Here is a 25112-nt window from a genome sequence, read left to right on the forward strand (position 1 = left end):
TAACAGTGCCTCTATTACATATAGCTTGATTAATCTAAATGTTCTCTCAGAGTAGAAACGATCTCTGAAAATTACATCTATTCTACACTGTATATAGAATCACAGAACAGCTTGGGTTTGAAAGCACCTTAAGGATCATCTGTTTCCAACCCTCCGCCATGAACAGGATTGCCCCTCACTTGACCAGGCTGCACAGGGCTGCATCTAAACTAGCCTCAAACTCCTCCAGGGACAGGGCATCCACAGCTTTTCTGGGCAGCCTGTGCTAGCACCATGACATCCTCTGAGAAAATAATTCTCTCCCTACGTCTACGTCTCCCTAACCCTCCTTTTTCTTGAATTTTAAACTGTTTTCCATTGCCATATCACCTTCTATACACCATATACAAAGTCGATTTGTTTAAAAGCTCTTTTTAAATACTTGAAGGCCACAATGAGGTCCTTCCAGAGCAGCCTCTTCTTCTGGGCTGAACAAGTCCAGCTCCTCACTCCTCTGGACTCACTCCAACAGCTCCATATCTTTCTTGTGCAAAGGAGCCCCAGATCTGAATGCAATACTCCAGGTGGGGCCTCATGCTGTACTGGAATATATGAATTTCACATACTCAACTTAAATCCTCTAGTGAAACTAAATACAGGATTGGTTCTAAGAACTAAAGTTGCAAAGGTCACCACACGAAAAAATTTTCAGTGCTTTAATAATTAAAACCATTTTATTTGAATACAGTTCAAAAGTCAGCATTTCTTTTCTTTTTTTCGACAAATCAACATTAACTCCAGCACCAACATACAGTAAGGATTATTTAGCTTCAATCTCAAATCCCCTTACCTGGCATTATCTCTAGCAATTTGGTCTTCCCTGCTACTCTTGTTCTCATTCTAATAGCTTTGTCTCTCCGTGGAACGGTCTCTGCTAAAATGCCATTGGGCCAAAAGGCATCTCTGTAACAAAAGCAAATCTGTCAAAATACATTAAAATTTTAATCAAATGGAAGGTTATATTTAATCTCTCCAAATTTTCTCATAAGATAAATACATGCAAGCAACTTGTACAGAACCTAACACATACTTTAATTATTAGAGAAGGGAAAAGAAAGGGAAAAGTGGAATATTCAGAAGAAAGATCTACGATGCGCTAGATCTATTCACAGTTGCTTCATGCTACTTAGAATGGAATCCGTTGAAAGAAAAATTTAAGAATATATTACACAGCAAAACCATGCAAATATCACATAATCGCATCAGTCTTTACTGTCACTGACAGACTTTGATCTAATTGTTTCAGTGGATCTTTGACAGAGGTAGAACTATTTATAAGATAGAGGTGAGATGAAGACACTTTAGTCTATTGAAACGCCCCACGCAAAACACAAATCTCAGTGTGAAAAGCTGTTTTTCATCAGTGTATGACACATTTGTTTTCTGATTAAGACACGCATGTTCTAAACTCATTTTATTAAAGAATAATAGAGTATCTCCAAAGTATAATCCTTTGGCTAATAGGTTATTCTACTTTATATCTTTTCCTCCATGCAAATAAAAAACAAAAGTTGTGAGGGGGTGTTTTATTCAACAAATACTTCTGAAGTCATTGCGATTTTTAAAAAACAGAATGATGAAACAGATTTTTCTAAAAAGGATCTGACAATTTCAAACTCAGAATTCAGTACAATTGTTCGACCTTGTATAGAACATGTACTGGCACGGAGCTAGGATTTTTAATAATAACAACTGTTTGCTTTTTAAGATTGGATGCACACATGCCTTCATCAAGGTAAACAAGACACTTCATCCAGTAACATGAATTCCAAATACCACAGCTCTTCAGGACCAGTTAAAAAAGTACATGTTAATGAAGAGGAGAAAATTCCAAAATAGTTTTCTTTATGTGACAGATACTTTCTCTCACTTAACACAACTAAAAAGCTGGGCCTGGTCAAACTGGACTCCTGTACTTTAAAAATTTCCTCACACAGAAAGAAGAGGAAGGATGTATATGTATTAGACATCGATTGACAGGTACTCTGCATTTAACATATATCACAAAAGACATACCTGAAGCGTTTCACAGCATCTGCTACTTGTTCAGGAGATGTCATCCAGTCAACATGATCAACTATTTTCCTAAAATCAAAGCAACAAGACTCTTATTTTGTTATTTCAACGAAGGAAAGGAAAAATAAGTAAACCATTTTAAAGAGTATTCTTGTGCAAAGTGCAACTTCAGTTCTTCTCCAATGCTATTAAATAGGTTCTATAAAATGGCACATTATGAAAACAAAGACTGATTCTCAAGAAAAAATTTGAAGTCCCTTATTGCTCTCTGAGTACTGCTGAAGCTAAAGCAATTTTCCACTTCAGTAAACATATGATGACCAAGCAGGTAGGAAAGATGACATTACATCTCCTTCCAACATGATATAAACGTTGTGCTTGCACAGCTCTCCTATTCATGAAGCACTGTTCAAATTCCGTTTATGTAAGCAAAGAACCTACTTAAAACTTACTGCACTTATTTATGAGGTTACCTGGTAATCTTGAACATAATACTGATTAATCAAAGTTGACATTATGATGACTTCAAGATAATTCTCATCTGGCCACTAGGAATAATTTCAAAACAACCCAGTGCTATTCCTATTATAAAGAAGCATCACTATTGATACCACAAGAACCACCTATATTTGAAATACTGATGATGAAAACATTATAAGTATACACATGAAGGTTAAAAAGTACAGTGAGGAAATTTCCGGAAGAGTAATGGCAAACTACTTCTCACCTGGCAGAAATAAAGTTCCTGATCCACAGCACTATGCCAAATTGACAATTAAGGAACCAATTATAATTACAATTCACCTAATTTGATAGTGCTCATGTATCATTTGTAACACCACAGAGATGAAACCAGAAATTGGGCAGAAAAAAATAGTATTAACAGCAAAAAATACAATGTAAAACATAAGTTAAAAAGCATATACAAAGCCAGTATTAAGTTACATTCATAAAAGCATGAACACTTCTGGCTCTGGGAAAGCAGTTCTCTGACAGTGTACATTTACATCAAATTTGCACTTGGTTTCTCTTCATTCTCTTTAAAGGGGAAAGCACGTATCAATTTAGCAATGTCAGAAAGGATTTCTAGTCAGTCTCCATAATTTCACTCACACAACAACTCTATATAAGAAAAGCAGTACCTATTAATTGTGTCACCATATGTTGCTCTAATAAGCTGTTGAAGAAGATTCTTTATATTTCTTCTTAACCATTGATTTCTTTCCTTTAAATCAAAGACTTCATCCATTAGGAGGAGCATTACTCGAAGAGGAATATTGTCATCCACCTGATCAAGTAGTAAAGATAGAATCAGTAAACATATTTCAGTTCACAACAGGCACAATTCACAGGCCAAATGCTTCTGTATAAACACAACAGGGTCAGAACTCTTTGATCTATTATTTATTATAATATGAAATTTTCCATAAATGTATAACATGACCAACAACAGCATAAAAATTGAAAAATAAGGATAAAATAATCTTACACTTTTTTTTTTTTTTTTTTTAACATAAGAAAAAAGGAATTGTTACTGTACTCAAGTGGAACAAACTTAATACAAGTATGCATGAACCGGAGAGAACTTGTCCCTTTGCTTTTTCTTAGTAGACAAATTCAGAATCACTGGAAAGTATTAAATTTGAGGAAGAGTTTACTAAATTCTAGTAAGAGTATTCATCTTTCATCTTTTTTTTATCCCCTATAGACATAACATCAGCTTCTCATGGTCTTCTTTTTGGTATATGCCAAAATTTAAGCCAATACATTGTTAAACTATTGCATAAAAGATGGAGTTATTTGGAGTTACAGTGGTATTACACAAGAGAACACAGTTATTTACCACAAATGCAACAAAAGCATTTTTTGAGTTGCTGCTTAAATATTAAATTCATTATTAATACTTCATAGAATAGCAAGCTAAAATTATCTTAGAAGCTAACAGAAATTGTAGCTTCTATACAATTTACAGAAGATCAATGAAATTTTTGCAAAGAAGCTGCTCATATATTTGGACTATATAATTTAGTATTGCCTGTGCAAAAGTATCAGCCTCAAGAGTGATGGAAGGTATGTGTTAGTAATTACAAATTTACAGATACAGTCTGATAGAATGAAAAACAATGAAGGAAAAGGAAAACCCAGAGGGGTTCAAGTTTGTTATTTGAGTAAAAAATACATCTACCAAGACATCACTGCAATTATGCACAAGAAGACAAACAGGAATGCTTTGATGTGTTCTAAAACCTAAAATGTGAAAGGCAAAACAGGTGCAGACTTATGACCGTGGTAAACTGCATATAATCACTGATAATCTCACGGCATTTCTGTCCTACTTAAGCATGAAAGTTGTTTCTTTCTTTTTGTTGTTTTTTTTTGTTTGTTTGTTTTATTTCCATGTACATGATCAATGTTTCAACTAAAACAACATCAAAATACCATAAATCATGACAATTTCAACTTCACTGTCAAGTTTCTTAATATTACTACTTCATTTATTTTTGGTATCCACACAGTGAAAGTTTATTACTCAGGACTATATGAACTTTTTTTCTTTGTCTAAAAGAAATGTGCTAAACACCACTTATGATCCATTAGATGAAGGCCTCCTGAAATGTTCTCAGAAATCAGTTGTAACTGAAATTATGCTGACAGTCTGGTATCACATTTTCTTTGAATAGAAAGAAATAGAAGATAGAAAAAAAAAAACTTCAATCAAATCGTAAAAAAGTAAATATCCCAAATACCAAAATATTATCATGTGAACTTTAATGCACTACCTGGCCATCTTCGTACTACAAAAGAAGTTAATTTTAGAAGGAAACATCATTTTTTTAAAAGAAATTTAAGTGCCTTAAACACCTGCTTCTAAGTGCCTCGTTTATTTATCAGTGTCAGACTCACACTGTCATCAATTGTTGCTGCAACACGGCAATGGTCAGGATCTGAATAGGTTTTCTGGATCAAAGGAGGCACCTGCAATTCAAGGAAAGGTAAGCTTTAAGAAGGACAACACTGCAGAACTCCAATAAATTAGATTCATTTTCATACCGAAGATGATTATGAAAACAGAAACTAAACATTTGGTCAAAAGGCAGTTGCATACTACAGCAGATTTTCATATTCCAGCAAATCAGGTCTTGTATGTTCACGTACATTTTTTCAAGTGCCCAGTGCTTTAGCTGAAAAACCATGATACTTCTTAAGTTATTTTCCTTTTATCTCAACTTTCACTTTGTAAGTCTTCCTCGTGAATGTAACTGCATATATTTTGCTAGTCACACACCAGAGAAGCTGCCAGCAAAGAGGAAGTCCAGAGGCAGTAATTCTCACCCAAGAATGTAAAAATTACATAAAAATCACACTCCTTACAACAACAACAACAACAACAACCACCAAACCCAAACCATAGATTTATTATTCCCTTCTACGTTTAGTTCATCTGGGTTACTGTTCTACATCTACTATAAACAACTGTTTTGTTAGTATAAAATGGAATGGTCTCTGGCCAAAGGACTTTACATTAAGACACAGAAGTAGAAAAGCAAGGGAAAGGAAGGTAAGGCAGGCACACCAGGAAGATTTCTAGTATATAGGAAGATAGCATGCCTCGCTATGACTCTATACCTTTAAGGTGTTGTATTTTAGGAATACATCAGATGAGAAAAGATAATGGTAGTACATGGCATTAAAGACAGAATTCAACAAGGAATAAGCAGAGAAGACATTATCTCCTTGGTAAGTTTCAATACATGCACTCTTTGTCCAACGAATGCAGTGACTGCAGGAAGCTAACCTTATGACAATGGAAGGTAAAATCGATTACACCTCCACATTGTTCTCATCTGGCTGCAGTGAATTGAAGATGGATCCCTGCACAAATTCCATGTTCTAATGTGTTACATAACATCAAAGAGAACTCCACATTTGCAGTATAACGGCTGCTAAACTTGTAAAGAAGGGTACAGAAATAAAACCAGACTGCTCTCCTATCCAAGGACCTAACTCTTCATTATAATACATAAATTAAAATGACTTGACAGTCTCCTATTAATTGACCAGTACATATTGACTTCCAAACTTTTTCTTACCTTGAAAAATGATTGCTTTATGTCTTGTCCCAGTCTCTCTGACATTTTACCCATGTTGTCTGACATTTTAGTCATTCCCTCTGCGAGGCTGTCAGGGAGAGACTTGACTGCATTTGATACATTTCTCATAGAGTTACGCAGTGGGTTTACAAATGTGTCCATCTAAAGGGGAAGATGTTGAACCAGAATTGTATGATCTACGGGGACACTAGTAAATTAATGTACTATGAGAAGTATATCATGCTATTCTGTGTGAACAATTACAAGAAAGACGGCTGTAATTGCTTAAGCTCATTACATACTGCAGCGAAAAGTTTTAATTTCTTTTTCATTTATTTCTCAGTCCTTACATCCCTGCTGCAAGTCTTCACATCTTTCAATTGATCTTCCTGAGTGATTTCCACTTAACTATTCTTTAGCTTTTCTTTCCTTATATTTGCTTTCCTTTTCTTGTCCATTTAATGCCATTTCTTTGCTCTGAGACTCGTGCTTCCAAAAGCGTTTCCCGTCTGCTTTCAGCTGACCATCTTTGAAACATGGCTTTCACATATACCTTATATTCAGCCCAGAGGTACAAACACTAATGTGATGCTCAAAAGATTGTGGGAGATTTCTAAGTTAAAGCAAATCTTACTCAGTCATCACATAAATAATGATAAACTTACAAGAAGTGTTTTACTGTGCTCTGGTGTTAAGTACTTTAGAAATAAAGAAGCTTGAGCTTACAGTTTTAGATGCTTTTTATATGAAAAAGTCAACAGAAACTTAGAAATACTTATATTTGTAAAGCAGGCGCTCACACACTGGTCAACTGAACAAAGAATCATTTCTCTGAAGAGAGTTCTGGTGGCTTAATAAAATAAATGCACAGTTCAGAGCTCTGAATTTGATCATTAGCACTGCTTTCAACTAAAACACACAGCAGCTGCTTTTGAAGGGAAATGTATTTCATTTTTTGAGTTGAAAGGTGGACAGTATGCAACAGCAGCAAATACAGAGTAAAGAATTGAAAAAAGATATAAGAAATGAGTAGAAAAAAAAAATCAGAGATGTCTCTGACAAAGTAATTTGCAACAAGCACAATTTAAAAATATTCTTAGTGCATTCCATGGTTCTATATTCCCTCAGATTCTTTGTAGCGTTTTGAAAGCATGGCTAAATGTATGAAATATTGTATATATTAAATATTATTATCCATCACATTAAACTGATATCACATATTCAAACATACTATATACAAAATAGCTGCTTAATATCAGATCAATATCTTTGTTTAATGCAGCCTTCACACTAACAAATGCTCTACTAAAGTTTCATTGATGTTGTAAATAATTCTTACCTTCCGTGCAAAATCCCCCTTGCCTTTGCTGTAGGCCTTATTTTCCAAGAAGTCGTACACATAATGGGCTAGAGCTGGAGAAGCTTTCATCATTTCAGGATTTAACAGGAGCTGAGTAAAATATTTTTTGAAAGAAACTTTTAAAGTAATTTTGAAAAGGGCCATGCAATTTAGTGAAAGTCAGCATGTTTTGCAATGTATTTTTTCATGTATCCTTTAAATTTTATTCCAACCTAACACTATTCTTAAGACGGAAACAATCTGCAATTCTATAATTCTTAACTAGTTCATTAACTATAGTATATCACAGAAAAATACATTAAATACATTTTCATTATTGTTAAAACACCCATCAAGTCAGTCATCATACTTTGGTGCTACGTGACAGGGAAGTCCCTGTGAAATAAAACACAGTTCTCATCTGAATGGGGAAGCTGTGCTGTTGTGGTATTCAGCAGAGTGGGTGCCACGCCAATCCTTATGCAAGAGAAAGTAACTACAAAAATGAGTGTAATGGAATAAATGATTAAAGAAAGTTTAGTGGCATAGTGCTCCAAACAAACAAACAAACAAACAAACAAATAAAGCAACAATTGGAATCTCACCAGCTCAAAGAAGCAAGGGCAGAAATGGCAGAGAATAAAACTAAACAGCACAGAAAAGGTGAAATAACTAGATAATATACTGTTTAAAGTTCTGGCATATTATTTGGATGGATTCTGTTTGCAATTTGAGTAACAATCTCAGAAAATGAGCACTCGCACTTCCCACATTAACATTGGGACGTACTGATGACAGACTTATGCCATTTCTATTTACTCACATTATTCAAAATTAAACTTGGCACTTAACTTCTGCTGGGACACTCACAAAGTGTTGTTTTGTTCTTTTCATAAAGTATCAACAAAAACTACAGGCAAATTTTCCACACTGGGAAAAAAAAAAATAAAAATCAAACAGAAGACATAACAGCTTACCTGCAAATACGCATTTAAATCTTTTTTCCTCTTCTCCAAGAATTCTCTGTCCATATTGTTAAATGTCTTTTTGCCAGGAAGTTTCAGTATGTTTGCCAGATTTTCAAACTAGGAAAAAAAGATTTTTTGCTCTGTGTTCAATGGAGGTTCAACTCACCAAGTAACCTCAGAAATGATAGATGTCATTATATTGCCTTCTCATGTACCATATCAGACCTGACAATTTCTGCATCAAGCTCAGAAATCAGATACCCTGGAGAAGCCAAAAGGTAGGCTGTAAAGAACGAGTGCATGCCAACTCCCAGGAGATAGTCAAGGGCAAAATTTAAATTCAGAACACATCAAGCAATACTGAGTTTTGGAATACAGATTTATATTAGTATACTCTGCAAACGCAAATTATTCATGTCCTCACATCTGCTCAAAAAGCTTAGGTACAAGATTTATCATTATTATTTAGGCAGAAGTCAGTAGGGTTATGACTATACATCAAGAGAACTTGCACATCTTTCTAAAACTTCTTCCCTTTCTTCTCATACTTCCTACAAACTTATTAAAGAAGAAATTAAATTTTTAATCACTACAGTATATGGCAGCACCCTGTTTATACAGGTTATCACGATGACAGGCGCCAGCTGACTTCTCCCACTGTTCCAGTTTTACACCAAGAACAGCTGTTTCAGTGAAACAGTATAGAAAGATGAGGCTCTAACATATCAGAATGTTGAACAATTTTGCTACAGTTCACAACAGTGAACTGTCGTGAACTTGAAGTGAACTTGAAGTATCAAGATTATTCATAGACAGAATCCAGAAACTTTTCTAAATCTTAAATAATTTTTTAAGGCATAAAGACGGTATTTAGTACTGGTCTCTAAAAGGTTGTATACTTTCCTCATTAGAGAAGATCATAAAATTACAGATTTAATGAGGGTTTTGTTCCATTTCAGTTCCTGCATGTGGATTTTTTGTGAAGACATCATTAACCTTGGAAGGACACAAAGGTTGTATAATGTATATGGCCTACAGAAATCATCATACATAACACATCTTACCCATGTTACATATCTCATTCACTTGCAAAGTGCCAAGGAAAGAATTGAACAAAATGTGGTCTATTTTTTTATTTAGATAACTGCATCAAAACAGAAGCATGTAAGCAAAGAACAGTTTCTATTTTATAGATATAAAAAGCAACACAATACTTTGAATAATATTACTCTACTAACTGAAGAAACTGGATGTAAATCAATTCAGCACTTTTCTTTAAAGTCCATACAGTTACTGGAACACACCAAATCCTTACCCCTCCTTAATAATTTTAAATAAAAGATTCAAACTTTTACCTGTAAGATAAGGTGTGATGTCAATAAGAACATCAGACATGAACACAAAAAAGGTTTCAGTGTACCAGTGATATTCTCATGCCTGTAAACTCAGCAGGAATGTTAATTTTACTTCCAAAATAAAACAACGTTGTTGGGCATTTGAGAAATCTAATTCTTGATTACTGAGGTGATGCAGTAAAATCTGACTTTTTTACTCTCTTAAGGCCACTACTGTTACAACCACTGACTTTTTGATGTCAGGACATTGTACAATTTACTTCAGTGAATTACAAGTGTCCCACTCATTTTCTTTCTTTTGTTTTAGGAAGTTTAAGAATCTGAGCATACAAGTATAGCAATAAAAGTGCAGTCTAGCAGTACATATCCTGTTAGTACAGGAATTACACAGACATCATGTACTGAACAGTTGCACCTGTAAGCAGCTCAATACAAATTATTACATTAATGGAGGAAAAGTACACATTAATGCAAAATACAGTGCTATTACTCCACATCTTAACCCACTTTGAGAAAGCCAATGTGCCACACCATCTCACAGAAAAAAAAAAAAAAAAGAAAAAAAAAACCACCCTCTTTCATAGAGTTCTAAAAAGACTTCAATGGAAAGAATTACCTGCTCAGTGATCCTCATGTGAAAGTCATGGAAGTCACTGTAGCGCCGATATGTCTTCCATGTTTCCTCGCTGTTTGCATTTCTCCGATGGACTGTGATAGCATACAGCGCGTACGTCTTGCCATGGTCATTACACACTCCTGCCACAGCATATGGGTCATAGTCAGCATATACTAGTAGTTTAAAAACAAAAATAAAAAAAGGAACAAACAGAAAGAAGGAAGACGAGAGGACACAAACGTGAAGTGAAGAAACGTCTGAAATGACAGACTTGAGAAACTAAAATGGACATGCAAGCAGAAGAGTAAGTCATCCGTTTATCCAAAACACTAGAAGTGTTTGAACATAAATTTAATTCACAGAGACTAAGTAGCCTTAAGGATAGGCAAGTTTACTCACATGCAAAACATAAAAAAAATAAAAATAAAAATAAATTAAAAAAAAAGGAAAGGTTCCAACTTTAATGACTAGAGAATAGATCTTTTAAAAAATAAATTCAAGCTAAGGAATTCAAGATAGAGGTGAAAAACAACTGTGAAACCAGAAGAAATTCCAGTCTCCAAAGTACCTTATAGTCGTATTTTAGAAAGTTTACAAATACAACAGAAAGCATAACATCATAAGCATCATTTCTTTCTTTACCATTAGCAGTTACTGGCTACAAGACAAAAAACAACCCCCACAGTATTTCTCAGTCGAGAGAAATTAGATACACATAGACACACAAATGCATGTATTCTGTCCGTGTGCACATGTATACATAATTCTATGTATGTATACACACATTTTATGGAGATGCCAATTCATAAATGGAAAGAACACAGATGGCTATCTTGAAAAGAAATTTTTAAATTTTCTTCTGCATTTTTTCCATCCCTATGGATGTTTCAAAAACTCCCATCTAAACCACAGAACATCGTAAAACCAGCACTGTATACACTGCATATGTTTATACTCTTAACATGCTCTAAACTCCAAATACTGAGCCAACAGCTCTTGGATAGATGAAAATACTTAAGTTCTATGAATTTCTTAATGTGTTCCTGCTCCATGAAATACAAATACACTTCTCTGCCAAATCATCAGCTCTAACCTCTTGGTATTTCATAAGAACAAGGCTGATATCTAAGCTGCAAAGTGAGCTCAAGGACAGGAACTAACAAGGTAAGAATTCCCCAATAGTAAAACAGTGGGAATGGAGCATCACCAATCTTCTTCAGCGTCAGTCCTTTAGAAGAATGACGAGTGCTGAATCCAAGAGTAAAGAGACAGCAAGCCATTGCCCCATGGGTGTGCACAAAACGTATCCTCTAAACTCACACTGACCACTCTGCCACTGTACCACAATTCATGGTCCTCTAGTAGGACCACTGCCAGCCAGGAGCAATAGAAAAAGAAAGAAGCAGCTCTCACCATGCTTTACATTGTATCTTATTATAACAAACACTCATTTTGCAACATAAAGGAAGCTGAATTCTTAACTTTTACAGAAAAGACTTTGTAACCCCCCGCAGCACAGTAAAGGGCAATAGACAGCTCAGGAAAGAAGCCTGCACATAGATGCACCATGCGCATGCTGCCTGCAGCACCCAGAAGGCAGCGAGACTTCTACATCTTGCTCCAATACAAGGTAAAGAAAAAGGAGACGGCTAGTTTAATTATTACAGTATGAACCTGTGCATATTCCTTGTTTCATATGAATTACTATGGAATGATGGAGTCAAGGTGATAGTAATCAGGACTTACTGGCATCAGACTATAAATTTAACATAATTCACAAGAGTTTCAGAGTTTTATTTTCCTTAGAGATTAAAACAATGAAACTTTAAATTTAATTCAGAAAACAAGTAACGCCCACAATTTTAGTACAAGAAAAATTGTGATTCTTAACTGTTAAGATTGTTTTTCTCCTTCTCTGAAGGCTCACAACATAGAGACTATTGGATTGTACCATGCTAGGTTGCCATAAATTTAATTGAGCTAATTGACATTTTAATTTCTGCTCACAGCTTTTATCTGTGCTATATAAATACATAGTTTAAAAGTCATAGTAAACTCTACCCAAAGACTCGCTGACAAAATCATTTTCCAGTGGAATCTTGTCTTGTAACTAGAGCATTTGCAAATAGTACCTGAGCTTTATTATTTGCTATCCTATCATATATTTTTCTAGCTTATTAATAAACAGAAGTTTGCTAAAATAAACAAGAATTCCTGCACTGTAAAAATGAAATTCACTACCTTAAATTGAGCTAAGCCAATCAGGAAGCACAGAAAAGAGGGGATTATATTGTTGCAAAGGAAGTGAACGTTTAAGAATACAACTTGTCTGACTAGAAAGAAAGTTGGTTTTCAGAAATTGTTCTTTAAATAGTTGTCAAAATAAACACTTAATATTAAACTTAATGAACAACAGTTCATTAACTTTTTCCGTCATCCATAGAAAGGAAAAATAACAGTGCTATAAACAGCAAGATTTGTATTTCATTTTAGGTACATATATAGTCTCAAGCAACAGCAACTGTAGCTGTATGAAGTTTCATTACGAGGACTTCACTGGGAGTACGAATTCAATGTTTTATGATATTAAAAAAAAAAAGAAAAAAAGAAAAAAAGAAAGGATTAGGAATTCATGGGCCTGTCATATTAAAAACAAACAAAAAACAACAACAACAACAACCAAAAAAAAAAAACAAAAAAAAAAAACCACACTCAAAAGTTGGGAAAAAAAAGTAAGCAGTTGTTGTAACAGATTAACTTACCAGTATCCGAGATATATGCATGGAGTTGAACTGTTTCATCAGAAGGGACATTTGAAAGGTCATCTAAGGACTGCAGGGGGAGAGAACGGGCAGAAGGAAGAAATGAGCAATAGAGAATAAAATCATAGACATGTCTCATTTGCAAGTTGCTTTTTGATTAATCTAGTTCACTTTCAAGTTCTAGTTTGCTATACTATTAAGATAACTTAATGCACAAAATTATGTTCTATTACCTGGTTACTAGAGTAATTCCCCCCAAAACATACAGTTTCACATACTTTTGTGACCACTCAAATGTATTTCTTTCCCTGTACCACTTTCATTTGATATTTCAACGTAATAGAATTACAGCCACAAATAGTCTTTCACTGAGCATTTGAAAAAGATCAGCAGTACAGCTATGGAGATACAGTTGTGGTGTAACTGAGGTTTTACTTACTATTACTTAAATCTTTATACTGTTTGTTTCTTTCAACTGACTGCCAACTAGGCAAAGATATAGCACAGTAAAAGTTGAATAATTTCTCCACTCTATGTAAAAAACCGTGAGCAATTTTCTCAGACACGCTCTCCCTTATAAAATATGAACACATGAATCCTTAGGCTAATTCTATCTCCCTGTTCAGTAATAATTTGGGATCAAAAGAAGCTTAATAGATGTTTGAAAGATGCTTTGATGTGATTCTTTTTTTTTTCTTTTTTTTTCTTTTTTTAATTATTTATGCCAAAGACAGTGCTACTGAAACAGAATTTATAGGCTTCTGGATCCTAGCTAATTTAGGCAACTCCAATACTTCACATACTATGCAATCCTGACATCAAACTACTGTTGTTTTTTTTTTTTAAAGCATCATTACTTATTTTTACCAGTACCTGACCTTGTCCTTTTTTCTTATATCTGCACAGAGTTCAGACTAATATATATTAATGACATTCAGAAGATAAGTCAGGTATTTCTGCTGCTATTTAAGGTCTTGGATATGTATTACCTTTGTAACTTCCTCTATTTTACTCAGTGCAAAAGAAATACAGGAAGTTCAGATCATGGAACAAGTTAGATGACATCTGCAAGAGCCTAAATATTCCACAGTTGTTTTATACTGCAAAAATGCACCCTACTGTTTACTGTAGTAGATGAAGGTGTTAAATTAGAGACAGGAATTGAGAAGACAAGGATAACTTTTCCTTAAAAGTTTCAAATAATTTTAAAAGAAAATAACACAAGTTAATTAAACTTAAGCAAAACTATCATGCCACAACCTAATCTTTCTTAATGCACTGTCATCAACTAAAAGTACAGAAATTCCATGACCTTTAAAGTAACCTTACCAAGGTCTATTTTACTTCAAGCAACAAACTAGCACAAGGGAGCAATATTATTTGTACAGAAATGTACTCTTGCCATGGAATTCAGCCAGGAAAAACTAATCTACCAGTACTCAAACACCTGTAAAAGCACTGAAAGCCCCAAACAACCCTGAAGAATAAGGAATACAGAAAGTAAAATTTCTTCTGCCTAAGGGTTTTATTAAATATTTCTGTTTAATTAAACATTCTGTATAAATGTTTTTCATTCTTCATGAAAATAATATATGTTGAATTCTTATTAATTAATATGCAACAATGCTTAATAAAGGCTTTAAGATTTTCTAGCTTAGCTAGGAAAAGTCACACGAAAGTAAGTAGCGCTAAATATCCACCAGATGCTCTATAACAAAGAGAAACCCCTACCCAAGTGCAATTCTGATACATCAGGTTATGTTTACAAGAATACTTGCGATATTTGAAAGGTCTCTTTAAAGAAATGCCAATTGCTATAATCTCCTATAACACTTTATCAGCATTGCATGCAAATCGAAAAATATAACAAACCCCTATGTTTTACTTCTGTATCTAACAGGATTTTGTGCAAATTCCACCTGCTGAACCCTCTCATCATATTTCAAAATGTAAACAAGATGAAAACAATAGAAATCACAACAACAACAACAAAAAAAAACAACATGGAAGCTTGTTAACATTTACTGTAAAAGTATTCTTTTAACGAGTAAATTCTTCTCCTCTGCATGCTGAGCATGTTCTAATGCACTGGAACTCAGACAGAGGTGTGGAATCCTCCAACAAGGAATTACAAAGGGCTGTGAGCCACATAAGCCAGGAAGGCACACGCTGATTGCAAACTTTTCTAAAACTAGACACCCAAAATACCCTCCAACAAACTTCTGAGTCTTCTTATCTTGTTCAGTTAGATATAATTTGAAGAAAACAAGTTAAAGAGAGGGGAGAAAATGCATTGAAATTGTTCTTACTTTTTACTTTTTGCAAATTTGTGATTGTAGCCATTCTATGATTCCATGATTCTGTGTATGTTTCTAAACCAAGTTCTAAAAAAACCCCACTGCGTTAAAATTAAATGCTTTGTTTTGCAGCTTGAGATTTTAGTTTCAAAGCATTTCACCTATTATTACTCAAACTTAGAATTTATGTCTATTTTGACATAAGGAACAGGTATAAAGATGTATGTTTTTCATAAATTAACTGCAGTGCACTAATACACTTTTCATGAGAAACTATGTAAGCAATTCATTGGACTCAGGCAAAGTACAAAAAAGAGCTTTATCTTACAGACTAATTGAGCCTTAATGCATCTTTCAGTAAGTTTCGACAGCATAACAGACTTTTTCAGAAATTAAACTGCAATGAATTAACCCCTCTAAGATGTACATAATTGAAACTAATTTAGAATACTCTCTATTGTTGCGGAGAGAAGAAAAAAGAGCACTTACCAGATTTATGCTACTAGTAGGAGACCCATTAAAAGATTCTGGCATCAGTGAGGATTGGGAAAAGAAAAAAAAAAGTTAGATTTCCTCCAATGTAGGGCCACACAGAAGAAATAGCAGTCCTTGTAAGTTTTTGTAGTTTCATTTCTGTGAAAAACTGTTATCATGGTATTGAGAAACATTTGTACACAATGCATAAATACTTCCAGTTCCAAAATAGCATCTAAATGAAAATGTATGGAAGTTTCCACAGCGATAAATACAAAATAAATACTCCAAAGAATGTGTTTTTATTTTAAGCTCATACCACATGAAATTGCTTCACTAACGAGTCAATTTAATAGTTGAATAATTTCCAATAGATTTGAGATAAAGTTAAGGAGAATTATTCAGTTGCAAACTTCCTCTGGGACGCACTGTGTTAGAAATCAGATTTAAATATTATTAAGTATTTAAACATGTAAATATTTAATACATATATATCTAATTAGAATATACTTATCATATATCTATGTGTTCATTCCGTATTAGAGTATAAATACCATATAAGTATGTATTCATATTGAATATTAAAGGGTTCTAATTCAGCAGATTTTTAAATAAAAAAATACTGTAATCTCATCTCAATCAATAAACTGTAAGCAGCTAATCTTTTGACCCAAAAGCATTCATAAGAAAAGATGCTAAGACTTGAGAGTAGTTAAAGAAACAGAATAAAAAAGGACAAGATAGAACAGTTACCTAACTCTCACATCATATGCAAACAATTTAAATTAAGATAAGTTCAGTATATAATTTCCTCAAAAAGAATTCATTTTTATGGCCCATCTAATACGTCTAACAATAAAAACAGATATGATACTACTTCAGATGACAAAGCAACATTTAAGAAAATTCAGTACAATGAGGATACAACAACACAAGAAAAAGTACAGAGAAAAAAACCTCTTCCCCCTCCACAATAATGTGCATAGAAAGGAAAGCAACATTAACATTCTCAAAGCGAAATAAAGCTAGTATTCCTGTCATTCTCACACTAGCACAACAAAAAATAGCTACTCAAAAGTAGCTTGAGTTGTCAGCGGTGCACTTTAGCTTACTAGCAACAACCAAATGCTGGTAAACACCAAATGCTATCAGGAAATTACAAAATACCAGAAGGCATCCCTACAGTATGATGTCTGCTTAATATCCAAAATACTTAAACAAATAAACGTCCATGCTCCCTGCTGCCTCGCTTTCATCTTTATTCAATCTAAGATTAAATTAAATTATTATGTTGTTCAATTTACATAACTTCTAGTGGTAGGACTACATCCAACATGCTAATGGCTTTGTTACATTTACAAATTCAAATATGTTAATTAAAGAATGAAATCCTAAAATGTGTCTGACCCCAAATAAATATCCTCAGGATTCCCTTGGATTTGTTAAAGAATTTACAAGGCCATAATAAAATAAAATGAGAAAGAAATTAAGCGAAGAAATTAAATGTTATAAAATGAAAATACACAAATATTATTTAGACCAACTTTTGTGAATATAACTAATAATACAAAGGATAAAACCACTAAACAAAGAACAGGCAAAAGAACAAGTAGATCAGATTAGCTTGGGAACACAAAAAAAGGGAGGTAGAAGTGTTATTAGGTAGTCTGTACAGTCATGTAAGATCTGCAGATATGGGAGGCAGTTAAGTGGGAAGAACGAAGCTGATTATCTTAAGATTCTTCAGGCATTAACAAAATACATCACTAGAGGGTAGTAAAAAACACAGCTCTCTTTCCATCTTCAATTGCTCTTAATCTAAGTATTCACATAAAATTGTAAGGAAGTGAAAGACTTCAATGTTTTCAATGAATTCCCATGTTTTCATTTTTCAGAAAGCTTAAAAAAACCGTATCTATGTATTTTTGTTTTCTATTATGTGAATAACAAGGGTATGTATTACATCCTACATGAAGCTAATAAAGTTACTACAGAAAAACCTTTCTGCATCTCCAAACAATTTACAGAAAACAGAAACAGAAAACACTAAATTTGAATTTTTAATTGATTTGAAGGCAGAAAAAAAAAAAAAGAATATTTCCAGAAAATCTCCCAAACAAGTAAAGAGCTCACCTCCCTCACCATCATCTGATCCTCGGAAACTGGGATCCTTCAGCATGTCTAGCTCAGCTAACATGCGGACATACAATACGTTCTGTTTGAACGAAGGGTAGAATCTTTCATCTCGCAGCATCAATTCATACACCTTATTGAAGTAAAAATGCCAACATTAGAGATATTAATGTTATGATTTTTTCACTAGACAAGCTTTCATAAATTCTATTTGAACAACACATATCACCATACTGTATGACTGTCAGGGTTGCTTTTAAAACTCTACTGTAAGCCTGAGAAATTTCAATTTATGCTTACTCTTAACAAAAAAGTTAAGAGAATTAATTTTGTTAGCAGCATATCACAGAATTAACAGAAACTCTTTCACTTACTGATGATGTATGTACATATAGGAAGAAAATTAGTGAATTAACTGTGAACGCTTTCTTCCTTTCCTCTTAACCATCCCAGCAGCACTCTAAATATATTTAGTTTTCATCAATTTCATGAGAGGTTATTACTCTGTCTTAAACTCTAAGCATAAACTTGAAAAAACCTACAGGAATTGGTGCAAGAGAGAAAGGAAAGGAAGGAAGACTCCACATATTATTTTCTTGAAGATTTTCAATTCAGCCAGAACGGTACCATCTTACATCACATAGAATTAATCACATCATCTCAAAAATTTGTCCACGTAGCCTGAACAATTGACATATCACTTTCCTGTTACATTAACATACTCCTTGGTACCATCACACCCCAACCACCATCTACTCATCCATGTACACAAATTTTATCATGAAGGTAACTAGTAATTTAAGTAGATATGAGTTTTTAAAAAGAAGAACACACAATGTATGGCATTTTAATCCCCTACAAAATTTCCTTAGGAGAGCAAGATTTTCATTCATTGTTTTTTAATCAGTACTCACTAGCAATCCACTTGTATATACGCACAGACAAATATTCATATATATTTTTATGTATTGTGAAAGAATCTGTACAAGTGCTATCACCTGGAAAGAACGGTCCCCAAAAATTTGTGCCATTCTGAGGAAGTCAACTTCTTTCATAACACGAGAATTTTATGCTCTCTTCAACAAGAATGCAAGGCCCTTGTAACCTACTTAGAGCAATGCAGGTTTTATAACATGCTTTTATTGGTCTTAAATGCAGTCCTAACGTACAACAGAGTGATTCCAAACTCTGCAGTTCATATCACTAATTTTTAGTACAAATGAGAACATTTAGTGACTGAAAAAACAGAACTCTCTCAGACTGGATATGTAATTTACTGACTCATTTTTTGAAAAAAAATATTAGGCTCAAGTGATAGAGGCTAAGTACTCAGGTACTGAAAAGATAGTTTCATCTTTGCTATTTGCTGCTTTCTGTGCAGTCCTACAGGAACAGAGTTGGCCAATTAACTTCCTGAAAGAAATAAAATTTCATGCAGTAATACACTTATGCTTAACTGAAAATAGAGAGCCGATGACAGATGAAAATCGTACCACCTACATGTTACTTGCATAGGCACATTTTCTGAGATTGGTGCAAAAACAAATAATAATCACATAATTTTTATCCATGCTTCATAATTAATTTCACTCAGGTCATCATCTCTTTCTGCCCATTACTTTAACAATTATGAACTACATATGGCTAAGCAGAAGGTGGCAAGATAGAATAAGATTTTTACAGAAAAGGAAATTATAGAAAAGGAAAATAGTAAAACAGGTTTTAGGTTTCTATACTTGATTTTCTTCCTCCTCTGGCTGCAGTGAAGTTTAATACCCTGTTGCCATAAAAATGCCAATGAAATACAGCAAGAACAAAGTATACCTTTCTTTGAATGTCATCGAAGATTTCAGGTGTTGGATCCTCATGGTTCAGTGTTTCTGCCAGTTTTGCTACCAAGTTGTCATCAATATTAACTCTTGGAGATGCCTGTCACAGAGATCTAAATCAACTTTTGCAGCATAAGAATAAAAAACTTCTACTTTCACAAATAAAATCTAATACAATTCTGCAAGTATCTGAGCAAAATATATAGCTTTGTGATGAGTATTTCTAGAACTAAATCCGCCTAGGACAGAAAAAAGGGGAAAAAAAAAATCTATGATGAAATTCAGAGTATTAAATCTCAGAAATTTCAGAATACCAGAAAGCACCTCAAAACACAATTTAAGCACATTAATATGAAGCAGTACACAATCCAGAAAATTATTCAGACTCAAGCATAGTTTTATTTATGAATAGACTCAGATTCAGAAATAAAGAAAAACACACTTAAAAAAAAAAAAAAAAAAAGCAAAAAAAAAACCCATCAAAAACATAACAGCTTGTCAGTTCTACTAATTTCTGCAGGCTATCAGGAGCTGTAAGCACAGTAGCTTCTTATAATGACAGTATTACAACCACCAGAAAAGACAGCCATCAGATTCTCAGTCCTCCCTTGATATGAGGTATTTCAAAATGCTGCCAGTTAAACTTTTTTTTTTTTTTTTTTTTTTTTATATAGGCCTAAGCTAACATAATTTCCCATTTTCAGCAGCAGACACAGGAACCAGCACTAAAGCAGACCCAACACAGCTGCTCAACTGATCTATTTAGCACAGCTGACAGGCTGAGTTGGTTGGCTTTGGAATAGCTCTGGGATTACACGGCTCCTGTGTAAACTGGTGAGTGTTCAGTCAGCAGAGCAAGATCTGGATAGTCTAAAGAAACCCTGCTGATATGCTTCTCAGGTGAAAATACAAAATGAAAGAAATAATGCAGAAACACTGCAACAGATTTGAGGGAAAATTTCTTGAGGGAAGCTTTTCAGTAAGCTGAAAGGTAATTTTTACGCATACGCAAATTCAGAACAGAGGTGCTTCGTTCACAAGTCTGAAAACAGGGGTCAAGATTGCCAGAAAATCACCAAATTTTTTTTGTTTACTTGCGATTTCTCTTTCAATCAAAATTAATACATGACCTGCAAATTTTCAAATGGAATGTACAGAGTTGCAATCAGAAATTCAACTTAAAGATTGGAGCATGTCACCCTACTGGACTTACATAAACCCTGTCTTAACAGAGAGAAATACCTTCGCTTCACAATCAAACCTTATTCATGTCATGGCTTTTTGGCAGCATGCACTTTTGTGAGCAACATTTTTCAAGGATGAAGCACACAATGAGTAAAATTTCATTAAAAAATCTCAGAAGAAACCCATGAGAACTCATTAAGAATTGCAACTGCTTCCATCCATCTAGAGTGACGCACCGGGTTCACAGTAAATGGGGTCAAACATGGGCTGTTTGATAATTTTATGCTTTTGTTGTCCTCTTTTTCATGTTTTTATAAAAATAAACAACAACAACAAAGTTTTGCTACTTAAATACTATAACTGCAGTTTATCTTTTATGAGGTCTGCTCCAAAAGCAATGTCTCCTATTTCATTATGTCAGCGCAAAATGTCAGATGTGGATGTTGGTGGTATGACAGTGATGACTGAACCTTCCCACCAATATTCCATGACATTTTGTTTGCGTATGACAAATGGCAGCAAAGGGGCAGTCTGACAGAATGGAATCTGACACAGATGTGCATATGAAGCAAAGGTAAGCTACTGAATTCCTCCAAGCAGAAATAGTGGCATCCATTGACATTCACTGACACTTTCTGAATGTTTACGGAGACCAAACTGTGGAACAGCGTTTTGTAGATGAGAATTTGCTCTAGCAGGTAGCATTACTATGCTCTCTGTATGGGCTGTAGTTTGCATAGAAATAAACAGGAGGCATTACTTTCAGAGCATCCTACATATACATGGCCTAAGACAATTCCTGTTCATTCAGTGCAGCCCAGGCAAGCTGAAAGGTTGGGCACTCATGCACTGCAGGAAGTAATTCCTTATCGTATCTTAATATTTTCTCCAGTTTTTCTATATACTGTTATGGAAAGAAAGCATCAGAAGGTCACATTTTCAATGCTTTTGGTAAGATAGTCAAAGAAACTGAAGAAATTTTCTTACCTCTCGACATATGGAGAGAAGACGCGCAAGTAGTACCCTAATGTTAGCCTGTAAACAACTTGTGCTGTATCAAATCAACTTCATATTACTGTAGTCATAACTACCAGACAACCATCTATAAAAACAGTACATTTCAAACAATTCAGAAGTACATTATTCCTACCTTTTCTGATAAATATTGCTCATAAACTCCAACTGCAGCTGCTCTTAATAGACCCTTGGTCTGATTAGTCTGATGTTTTCCATCTCTTTGCCGGCTTTGAAGTACCTCCAGCTGTTGCTGTGCTGTAACCCTGTATCCTTCCACTGTCATCCAGAAAAACAGATGTGCTTGGCCACCAGTCTGCTGCATGTAATCTACAAAAAACAAACAGAAAATATCAAGCAAACAAGCACAGTTATTTCATTTTAAAGTAAGAATTCTCTAAAATGTTAGCTAAAATTTGAACTCCAGAACATTTTAAATATCTGGAACAATTATCCAGGGTGAAAAAAATAAAGAGGGCTTTATATGTATTGGTATAATCAGTAAACAAAACTGACAGTAAAGAACTAGGCTGCTAATCTTAAAATGCACATGTAAAAACTGAATCAATCATTACTGTGTGGAAGCAACAGAGTTGTATAGCATGATACAAGCAGAGAGGAAGTTCAAACTGGAATTCTAATGAATCACATGCATGTACTGCATTAAAAAAAATATCAAAAACAACAACATAATAAAACATAATTGATACTCTTAGTGATGATCATCAGGAGCATTATTTATTTACAGAACAGCAACAAGCACCAGAAAATGATAAATATGAATTACTCAAGAACTAATCTACCAAATTCTTGATTATATAGTAAACCTAAAACAATATATAGATTCCTGTTGTATTTTAAGTTCTCGGAGAACCTTCAGAAGATCCATAATACTTGAAAGATCAATCTAACATCTATAGCCATTAGCTCCATTAGCTTCAGTGAGGCCAGCAAAAGCCAAACAGTAATGATTAAGTTTCAGAGTTACATCAATTACAAAATTCTAAGCAATTCTTTTCTAAACAAACAAATTTCTTCGGTGACATACAAAGAAAGAATGCATCTTATAGAGAGATCAGCACTGAAACAAAATTAATACAGGTATTCAGAAGTGCTGAGCATGGTGTTCTGAAAAGATAATTAATTTCATTTGCAAAAAAAGGTTCTGGTCACCTCTGGCAAGGACATGTTTAACTCTCAGTAAATACTTATATTTAGGTGCAATTATACAGTGCTGTGAGTCAGCATATTGCTTCTAAATAGAAACAGAAGATAAACTGATACTTACCCATAAAAAACTGTAGTGCAACATTGTCTACCAGGATATGGTCCAGAGGGACTGTGCAAAGTTTTCCAAAGTTTGCTGCCAGTTTCACAGTATCTATTTCCTATAAGACATAGTTCAATGTTCATTTTTCTTAAATTTATTAAGAATTTCCCCTTACCATAAAGTAGGCATCACAATTAAAAATAATAATTAAAAAAAAAACAAAAAACACAAAGAAAACATATTATAGACAATAAACCTGCTTTTCTATGGATAATTATTTTTACAGTCACTAATAAGACCAAGATAATAAGGTCATTTTCTCATAAATATTTGGTTTCAACTATTTACTACTATACGAAGAGTTGCTTTTAGCTCTGTCATTCACGTCATGCTATATAAGTCAAAATAACACCAAATCTCTCTTAACTGCTTACAATAGGATGAAAATAAAGTAATTTCAGAGTTCTATGGGGTGCAGATCATTACAACTTAAATTTATGTCTGCTCAACTGTATTCTGTTAAAATGAATTAATTGGTATTACTGCAGTGCTTCAGGATCCAGCCACAGAATTTTTTTAACATTTTAACAGTCAGTATGCACAAGGTTACATTATTACAGAGACACACTGAAGTCCAATTAAGAGAGTCATAAAACAAAGTAAACATACTAACTCTGTATAAATATAAATCAAAACATACAAGTCAACAGAATAACGTTAAGTTCTCAAATTTAACATCCAGTCTGCTTCAGGTTTTTTATGAACTAAAGCAGCAAAATATCTGACAAAATACAATACATGGAGTGTCCATAAGGCACATAAAATAATCAAGTGGTGCCTTAATAAGACTAGGAGAATTTCACCAAAGACTAAACTTAAAATGCCAAAGGTATGTATTGGAGCAGCAAAAATAAACAAAAACCTGATCTGAATCCAGGTGCATGAATGCAAAGATGTGAATATTACCTACACATCATTTCAGTTTATCCTTTATACTGAACCTACAGGTTGAGTTGTAACAACCTATCTAAACTACCAAAGACAGATTTTAATACTCTCCAATCATGTAAATTAGAGACTAAGTTGAATTTTATGTATTCCTATAATTGCACACTTCAAATTTGTTTCAAAAAGCAAGAATTAAGAAGTTAGACTGAACTATTAAGCTTTTCAGTTCACTCTCTCAGAATGAAAAATCTTTCTAAAATACTTACTTTTCCTGACTGCAACCTCTGAATTCTTGAATCACATACTTTAATAACATATAATAAACTGTTTATTTGATTTTTTATAGTGTTGATATCTGAAAGTAAGGAAAAAAAAAAAAAGAGGATTAAGTAATGCAGATGAGCAAATAAACTCTTGTCCTGAAATACAAGACATACTTTAAGAACACGTCAAACAAAGAAGGAAAATATTACATAGCAAACTCGTCAGATTTGCAGAGGTTTACAGTTTAAATACTTCACTGATAGAAATCAATGAGAAGAATTTCTCTTTGCTTTCAGACTGTTAGCTGACTTCTCATTAACATCTAAAGTATTACTGAAATTCAGAACCGGCTGCCAGGTAAGTTTCAAATCACTGGAAGTATACATATCTAATCAATTTTCTGAACTAAAAAGAGAAGAAAAACGAACAAACAAAGAACACTCCCCTGTTCCCCCCCCCAAAAAAAAAACCAAAAATGAAAACAAAACCAGGCAAAACAAAAAGCACAGGTC

At 33.9% G+C, this 25112-nt stretch overlaps 1 protein-coding gene across 6 annotated transcripts in view; it reads right to left on the reverse strand.

The window, feature by feature from the left end:
* Positions 1 to 25112, reverse strand: part of SNX13 (sorting nexin 13) — a 62706-nt gene that overhangs the window by 3721 nt on the left and 33873 nt on the right. For 2 of the 6 annotated variants that reach the window (XM_052695999.1, XM_052695996.1), the window contains 15 exons: positions 24603 to 24691; positions 23407 to 23506; positions 22255 to 22448; positions 19915 to 20019; positions 18091 to 18223; positions 15973 to 16010; positions 13187 to 13256; positions 10425 to 10597; positions 8463 to 8570; positions 7486 to 7596; positions 6147 to 6308; positions 4960 to 5031; positions 3198 to 3343; positions 2056 to 2124; positions 830 to 942 (listed from right to left, as the gene is read on the reverse strand). In XM_052695999.1, coding sequence (XP_052551959.1) covers positions 830 to 942; positions 2056 to 2124; positions 3198 to 3343; positions 4960 to 5031; positions 6147 to 6308; positions 7486 to 7596; positions 8463 to 8570; positions 10425 to 10597; positions 13187 to 13256; positions 15973 to 16010; positions 18091 to 18223; positions 19915 to 20019; positions 22255 to 22448; positions 23407 to 23506; positions 24603 to 24691 — 1683 coding nt within the window. Of the gene's footprint in view, positions 1 to 829; positions 960 to 2055; positions 2125 to 3197; positions 3344 to 4959; positions 5032 to 6146; positions 6309 to 7485; positions 7597 to 8462; positions 8571 to 10424; positions 10598 to 13186; positions 13257 to 15972; positions 16011 to 18090; positions 18224 to 19914; positions 20020 to 22254; positions 22449 to 23406; positions 23507 to 24602; positions 24692 to 25112 lie in introns of all 6 variants that reach the window. The other 4 variants (XR_008209606.1, XM_052695997.1, XM_052695998.1 and 1 more) reach the window with 4 other exon arrangements.

Source organism: Tympanuchus pallidicinctus, unplaced genomic scaffold (genome assembly GCF_026119805.1).
Source record: "Tympanuchus pallidicinctus isolate F22 unplaced genomic scaffold, pur_lepc_1.0 scaffold3, whole genome shotgun sequence".
In the NCBI taxonomy this organism is placed as follows: Eukaryota; Metazoa; Chordata; class Aves; order Galliformes; family Phasianidae; genus Tympanuchus; species Tympanuchus pallidicinctus.